Source organism: Tinamus guttatus, unplaced genomic scaffold, assembly GCF_059628265.1.
Source record: "Tinamus guttatus ecotype Peru unplaced genomic scaffold, ASM5962826v1 Tinamus_guttatus_pri_ptg000028l, whole genome shotgun sequence".
Lineage (NCBI taxonomy): Eukaryota > Metazoa > Chordata > Aves > Tinamiformes > Tinamidae > Tinamus > Tinamus guttatus.
Window position 1 is genome coordinate 1,398,582 of NW_028288562.1, and position 7,557 is coordinate 1,406,138.

At 38.8% G+C, this 7,557-nt stretch overlaps 1 protein-coding gene across 1 annotated transcript in view; it reads left to right on the forward strand.

Annotated features, from left to right (window-relative positions):
• SMARCAD1 (SNF2 related chromatin remodeling ATPase with DExD box 1) overlaps positions 1–6,907 on the forward strand; it is a 28,962-nt gene extending 22,055 nt beyond the window's left edge. Inside the window, exons 16-25 of the mRNA XM_088529634.1 lie at positions 451–586; positions 1,031–1,168; positions 1,475–1,570; positions 2,332–2,449; positions 2,648–2,769; positions 3,926–4,114; positions 5,043–5,161; positions 5,468–5,650; positions 6,340–6,449; positions 6,726–6,907. Coding sequence (XP_088385760.1) covers positions 451–586; positions 1,031–1,168; positions 1,475–1,570; positions 2,332–2,449; positions 2,648–2,769; positions 3,926–4,114; positions 5,043–5,161; positions 5,468–5,650; positions 6,340–6,449; positions 6,726–6,784 — 1,270 coding nt within the window. The 3' untranslated portion in view covers positions 6,785–6,907. The remainder of the gene's footprint in view (positions 1–450; positions 587–1,030; positions 1,169–1,474; positions 1,571–2,331; positions 2,450–2,647; positions 2,770–3,925; positions 4,115–5,042; positions 5,162–5,467; positions 5,651–6,339; positions 6,450–6,725) is intronic.
• The last annotated feature ends 650 nt before the right edge of the window (positions 6,908–7,557 follow it).

The following is a 7,557-nucleotide window of genomic DNA, read 5'->3' on the forward strand; positions in this document are numbered from 1 at the left end:
AAATCGGATAGTTCTGTAATGCTTGAATTTCTCCAAAGAGCATGAGAATGTCAAACAAGACAAGAACAGCAAAAACCAAAAGTGAGAACCTGTTGGAGTTCTTCTTTTCAGTATCATTTCAGTGACGCAGATGGAAAATGTTCTGACCTGTCCTTTTTTTGCTTCTTGAGACACAGAAGAGTAACTCAAAATGCTGAGATTTTGGAGTTTTTTATTGATTCTTTATTTTATTTTTTGTGCTAATGGGTTATTTCAGGTTTTTGGAGAGTATTGGCTCATTAAGTGAGCTATCTTTATCTGCTAGCAGTAAATTGTTATAGTTGATTATTTCTAGGTAATGTTACTTAGGGCCCCTGGGGTTTCTTTATGCAGTGTTTAGGATTCCTGTGGCAGCAGGGTGTTTGTGTTAAGATTGGTTTTAATGTCTTCTCTGATATATCTCTCTGGCAGGTATAACTGTGCAATCAGCAGTGCCGATGATCGAAGACTGTTTCGCCGTTTGAAACTGAGCTATGCAATCTTTGATGAAGGCCATATGCTAAAGAACATGAATGCTGTGCGCTACCAATACCTCATGACCATTAATGTAAGGGAATTTGGTTATTGGGGTACGTTTGGGCTAAACTGAAACCTCAGAAGTTCAAACTGGCATTTTAGATGTGAGTCAGGATCTTCTTGAAAACAGCAAAGTTTGGGTTCATTTTTTTGGTTATAGTCATAATAGACTTATGCTGCTTAAATTATTACAGGTTTTTTCAAGATTTTATTTGCCTGTCACTACCCTGATAGAGCCAGGTTACACTATATAAGTTTTCTTAAATGGTTATGAGCTGAGGTCTTCACAATCTCTAAATCATTTTGTTGGCTTCACCAGAAAATTACTCTGTTAGAGACTTACTTTAAAAAGTAAAAAAGTTTTATCATTGAAGTTAAACCAAGGCAGCTTTTTAGCTCTCCGTACGGTGGTGTTGTTTTCCCCAACCTTTTGAACGAATGGTTTTCACTCCTCTTTTCTCCTTTGGACAAATAGGCAAAGAATCGTTTGCTGCTCACAGGAACTCCTGTTCAAAATAATCTGTTGGAATTAATGTCTCTCTTAAATTTTGTTATGCCACATATGTTCAGTAATAGCAAGAACGAAATCCAAAGGATGTTCTCTTCAAAAACAGTAAGTATTAGCTTTTCTCTTCCCATTTTTTTTTCTGCTCTTAAACTCTTGTTTCTGCATAGCTTTTGTTGGTATCTTATGGAAACAGATAAGGGGATTATAAAAATTTAGGATAAGAAGCAATGCAATAACCTCTTTCAGCTAAAAATGTGTCATAGTTGGATATTGGAGACTTCCAGTGATCCTGTGAAATCTGTCTCTTCTGTGTGTCTCCTCCCTCTCCTTTTAGTTTAGCCTAGTTAAGGTAGTATCATTAGAGCTGGAATCTGGCACCCCCTAACTGACCTTTTGCAATATCTTCCCTAGAAGACTGTGGAAGAGCAAAGTGTCTATGAAATGGAGAGGATTGCCCACGCCAAACAGATAATCAAGCCATTCATCTTGAGAAGAGTAAAAGATGAGGTAAAATGTTCTCTAAAATAATATTTGGTAGTGGTAGTATCCGAGGCTCTCAATGAATATAATGCCAAATTTGTTCAGGGATAGTTTGGCTAGAAAGGGGAAGGGACCTGCAAAGGCTGAAGGGCCTTGGTGTCATGGTACTGCTCTTTGCATCCAGTGAATCTTCTACACTCGGGGCTTGCTGCTGTTTCCTTCTGACTCTAAACCATCCTTGAGCTACTAGTCATCCTGCGAGAGTTTCTAAGCAAAAACATGACCTGCTGCTGCGACTTTTTGGGTTTTGTTGCTCATTACTTAGTGGCTTTTTCCATATTTGAAAGATGACTTGAGCACAGTTAAGTGGATCTCAATAGAGAAATGTTCCACCTGAAGCACCAAACTGTGCCTGGTTTTGTAGTAACGTTTTCTCCCTTCAGCAAGAATTGGAGAGATCTCTCACTGTACTTGTCACACAGTCAGTAATTAGTGGTTTCATAAAAACTTTCTGGTTAGCAGGAGAGTGCTTTCCAAGAATCTGGGGGTTTGTCCAGTCTTGAAGTACACAGAGGATGTTACTTCATTGGCTTTTCCTGTTTCTTTACTGATGAAAAATGGAGAGTGTACAATTGCTTTCCAGTTGGCAGCTGCTAAGGCTGCTCGGGGATAAGGTATAAAATACCTTAAAACTGACCTGTTAGGTAGTACATTACTACTGACTACTCACTACAATGCAGTTTTTACATGATGCACCTTTATATATTTGTTTTTTCACAACTTTTCAGGTCCTTAAACAGCTGCCTCCGAAAAGAGATGTCATTGAACTGTGCGACATGTCTGAGAAACAAGAACAAATGTACTCTGAGCTTGTGAATAAGCTGAAGAAAACTATTAAGAGTAATGGTACATGGCAGTCTTGTTTCTTCTTGCTGGTTGTTTGTTTGTTTGTTTTCATGCCTATAATTACAATGATTATAACTAGCCTTTGCTCCGCAGAAATGTATTCATTAAGTGACTCTATCCCTTGTGAGAATTTTTCTGGATATAAATTCTGTCTGAATATAACTTTCTGAATATACCTTATATCTTTCTTTTTTGCAGAGAAGAATTCTGACATGGGAAACGTAATGATGCAGCTCAGGAAGATGGCTAATCACCCTCTCCTGCACCGTCACTATTACACAGATGACAAGCTCAGGACGATGTCTGCACTTATGCTCAGGGTAAGGTAGTAAAATTCAGCAGCAGTCTGCAATTTCTTAAAAATGGTCATGTAATTTAAGTCATGTGTTGTGAGTCGTTTGGTCAAAAGTGTCCTTGCAAAACTTAATTCATTGTTGGTGCTTTTTTATTTCTCCGTGGCATCTCTCCAGCGCTCTAGTTAAGTTCTGTGTGTGCGTGGCTGTGTAACATGCTCTTTTTATATCAGCTATTAGAATGGAAAGAACAGTTCTGGGACTGCAGTCCTCTCCTTTTCATTAGTCTCCCTTTACTAGCTGTTCTCTGCAGTATTTGAAATAGAAATGTTTATGAAAACATCTTAGGAGGTAGGTGAGCTTACTAGTATTTTCTGAAGGACAAGAGATGTGGGTTGCACGGAAGTAAACTAGGCAAGGCGTAAGTAGGATACAGCTGGGGATTTTTTCCTAGGTTGGCTTGTGCTAATGCCTGTGGAGTCTGGGGAAAGATGTTTCTTCTTTGTAAAGTACCAAAAACAAAAATACCCAAGCATCATAATATACAGCTAGTGCTTTGTAAAGTTACAGCTGGCTTTGAACCTCTGTGCTCTTTTTAAAAACTCAAGCCAGGTATTCATGTTGAACTCTGACTGGGGAAAAGGGGAGAAGTCACACTTTTTTTTTTTTTTTGGACCCTTTTTTATTTCTGCTGATACCATCATACTCTCCAGATACGGCTTTTCTTTTCCTCTTTATTCCAGGCATGACATCCCTCTCCCCAGCCTACATCTTGGGCTGAACTTCCCATGTCTTCACCATCTATGCAAGGATTGGACCTCCCTTTTAGGGAATGTGTCTTCAGGGGAAGAGGTCTGATGCAGGGGTAAAGGCCATAGGGCTTGATGGGTCCTAGGTAATGGCTGTGGAGATAGAACATACACTTAGTTTTTGGTAGTTTTTTGGTAAAAGCTGAATTGTGGCATAACACTGACCCTCTACTATGTCCTGTAAACCTGGGGTTGCAGAGTTCATGTTTTGTTGCTTGCATGAGCCACACTTTGGCATTTCTCAATATCTAATTTGGCTACTCTGTGTGTATTTTTTTTTTCCCCCCACAATTTTGGATGTATGTGTACATTTATTTTCTTGTCTTGTTAGCAGGATTATGTCTTGAATGATTTCCCCTTAATTTTGCTAATAGGAATCCACACATTGTGATGCCAACCCTGAGCTTATCTTCGAGGACATGACAGTAATGACGGATTTCGAGCTGCATTTGCTTTGCAAGCAATATGCTCATGTCAACAACTTCAAGTTAGAAATTGATCAAATTTTGGATTCTGGGAAATTCAGAACTTTGGAGCACATTCTCTCAGACCTTAAAGCAAAGGTTTGTATTACAGATAGCTGGTCAAAACCTCTTGTCTGCCTATTCACTGGCTTTACATAGCTGATTAATTTCGTATCTGTCAGTAAAATAGCTGTAAGAGCTTTTTTGTGGAATACTGCCCTGTGATTTAGTAGATGCACATGTAGATGTACAGTATTGCCTAGCAATACTTCATTTTAATGCAAAATCTTGCCTGTGCACTTCATTTTATACATAACTGTACATTTTATGCATAATGAAGCAACACAATTAGAGTTACCGTTGTCATTTTTTGTAAGTTTTAGAATATTCATCCTGGGTTAACTCTGTTCCCTTAGTATAAGCAGGGTGAGTATGGTCTTCACAGCTGATGAACTTTGTGAGCACGACTTTCTTTTGGGCAGTCGAACAAGATCTTACCGTGTTAAAAGCCCAACTGCATGTGTTGAGTGTGTGCGTACTACGTCTATGGAAGGCATGAGATGCTGCTGCTCAGTCAGAGATCCAAACTGGCCTGTTTTACAAGTTGAGATGTAGGATAATACTTCAGAGAAAGATCCTGAATTTATATATTCATTCATTTCAGATCGCACGTGCCAATGGTCTATATGCCACGAAAAATGACTTCCACAGTTATTGAGGAAATTTGTTTTATTGATGCTTATAGATGGGAGTAGGTTTATTCTATTTGTGTGTTGGACTAGTGATTTCTAGGTTTAGAATGACAACTTTGTAGCACTCAGTAACAAGCGTGAGACAAGGCAGCAGAAATACCGGACATACTGTCTTCACTGGCAGTCAGGCTTGGCTTCCTGGAATCCTACATAGTGTTTGAGCTTGGAAAAAACCAATCTACTTAAAATTAGTCTAATTAAAATGACTTGTACTAGTAAAGAATCTCTCTAGTTAGTATATTTTTTAAGCATTTATGCTGCTTTTTTCTTTCCAGGGTGACCGCGTTGTTCTATTTAGCCAATTTACGATGATGTTGGATATCCTAGAAGTTCTTTTACAGCATCTGAAGCTTAAATACATCAGGCTGGATGGAAAAACCCAGATTTCTGAGAGGTATGTGGCTTGCATGCTACAGTTAAGGGAACAAATGGATGTCTGTAAAGAGAGGGGAGGTGACAGAAGTCTCCAAGTCTCACTTCATTCTTGGCTTTTGGTCTGTCACTCGAGGTACATTGCTCTGATCACTGCTGAGGACTGTCAGGACCCATTTCCTTTCTGCTTCAGGTCTTCGCTTGCGCTGCTTTGCAAAGTCCCAGTTCTCCTTTTCAAAGCATCGTCCTCCTAACTTGCCTGTCCATCTCTGGAACTTGAATGTTGTTTTTTCTTAAGGCCTCATATGGCTATGCTTCTGTTCTGTAGGATACATCTAATAGATGAATTCAATACCGATATGGAAATATTTGTATTCCTTATGTCGACCAAAGCTGGTGGCCTGGGGATTAACTTGACCTCAGCCAACATCGTCATTCTTCACGACATTGATTGTAATCCGTACAACGACAAACAGGCAGAAGATCGCTGCCATAGAGTCGGACAAACAAGGTAAGATTTCTTAAATATGATGCTTGTTTTTATTGAAAACATTGCCCTCCTTGGAGGGCTTGCCTCATGATTGCAGGTTTCGTTTTAAGCAGAGACTAGATGGTGCAAGAGCTAGGTAATTGTAATGGTGGTTGCTCTTATCGCTGGCAGAACAAACCTGTATTTTCTCTATGCTATTTCACTTCCCAGTTCTGCAGAACTTTCTCAAATTTCTAGTGGTAGGAATTGACATATATGAAGGCCAGTCTGAATCCTTTGACACCTTTTGGCAATGCTATTTGTTCTCTTGAGAAGGCTTCTAACTTCTGAAAAGGCCAATGTGTATCCTAAAGAGGGACATGCCCATCTGTCCTCCAGATGGGAGGAGTGAGCTGATGTGAGTGATGGGCTGTGCTCAGTACCAGTTATTTCAGATGTGGTACTGGAAGAAGGAGATGGTGGGTTTTGTTAAGGCCAGTTTGAAAACTGCAGATCGAGGTGGCTGAGAGCACAGGGGAGGACAAGTTTTCTGGCAGTACGAAGCACAGTTGATCCAAACAGAAAACTAGAGCTCTACCACTGGCCTCTTCTGTGGCTCTTCTCCTTGCTTTAAACCATTGCCAGCTGAGCAAAGGTGCAGAGTCTGCCCATTTTTTTTTGCTATTCAAAGAATCTATAAAATGGACTTACCCTGTTTTATGTTTTTTTAGAGAAGTGCAAGTCATAAAACTTATCAGTAAAGGCACTATTGAGGAATCGATGCTCAAAGTCAGCCAGCAGAAATTGAAGTTAGAAAAAGACATGACTGCAGCTGATTCAGGTAAGGTTCTTGCAACACGAAGTGATGACCACTTAGCTGCATTAAGGAGGTCACTGTAATCTATTTTGATTCTGGATATTCCTTTGTGCAGATGAACCCCTCATGTTTCATTGGAAATGAATTAGAAAGCCCGTACTCATCAGTTGAATTTGCTGCAATTTAATTAGTTGTGAATGAATCCACCGACTGCACAGATTTCAAGAGTTTTGTCAGTTTGTGTGAAATAGTTAATGCTGTAATAACATATTTTTTTCCTTTTTCTCTCTGTTTCTGCAGGAGAAGGAGTCATTCCAGCAGATATAGCCAGCTTACTAAAAACGTCATTAGGCCTATAAAATGTCAACATATTATAGAATTTAAGGAAAAAAGGCAATGTCCTCCACAAGAATTCTTGCATCACTAACCATGAGGTTTATGGCATTTCTACCCTTTTGTAATTTCTTTATTGTATTTCTCATGGTATTGAAATTTTTTAACACTGATGGCATTGTTTTGATACTTACAAACAAAAAGATAAATAGCACAAACATAGTGGATCAGATGCCAAATAAATACTGATAAACAGAGCAGTTTTCAAAAAGGGGACCTCAACAGTTATTGTTTTAACAGATCTACTACTGCTTAAGAATTATCAGTATTTTTATAAATTTTTCTACCTCCAAATATATATATATATTAAAACTATATATACACACACATATATCAGTGTGTGCATATATATAAATATAAAGAACTGTCTGTTTCACTGGATTGTGCATATAGACTTTTATGTGCCTTATTTGACAATACTTGAGTCTGGTTTTGCTTGTTTTGGTCCCTTTGTTGTATTGTATTGGTTTAGTGTCAATTGGTTCAAATAAAATTCCACAAAGGAATGAAATGTTTTCATTTTGTGTTTGTTGGGGGCAAAGGAGAGGAATTCTGACTTGGAAGTTAGAAACAAAAGCAGCAGCTTTAAAGCTAGCAGAGACGCTCCATTTGAACTGAATTGGCTTTATTCAGTGGTCACTTGTTAGTCGTGATTTAGTCTAATTCAATCTCAATTGAGTTATAAGTCTAGTGACAAATATGGAGAGTGCCATGTGCGTTAAGTCAGGGTATCCACTAA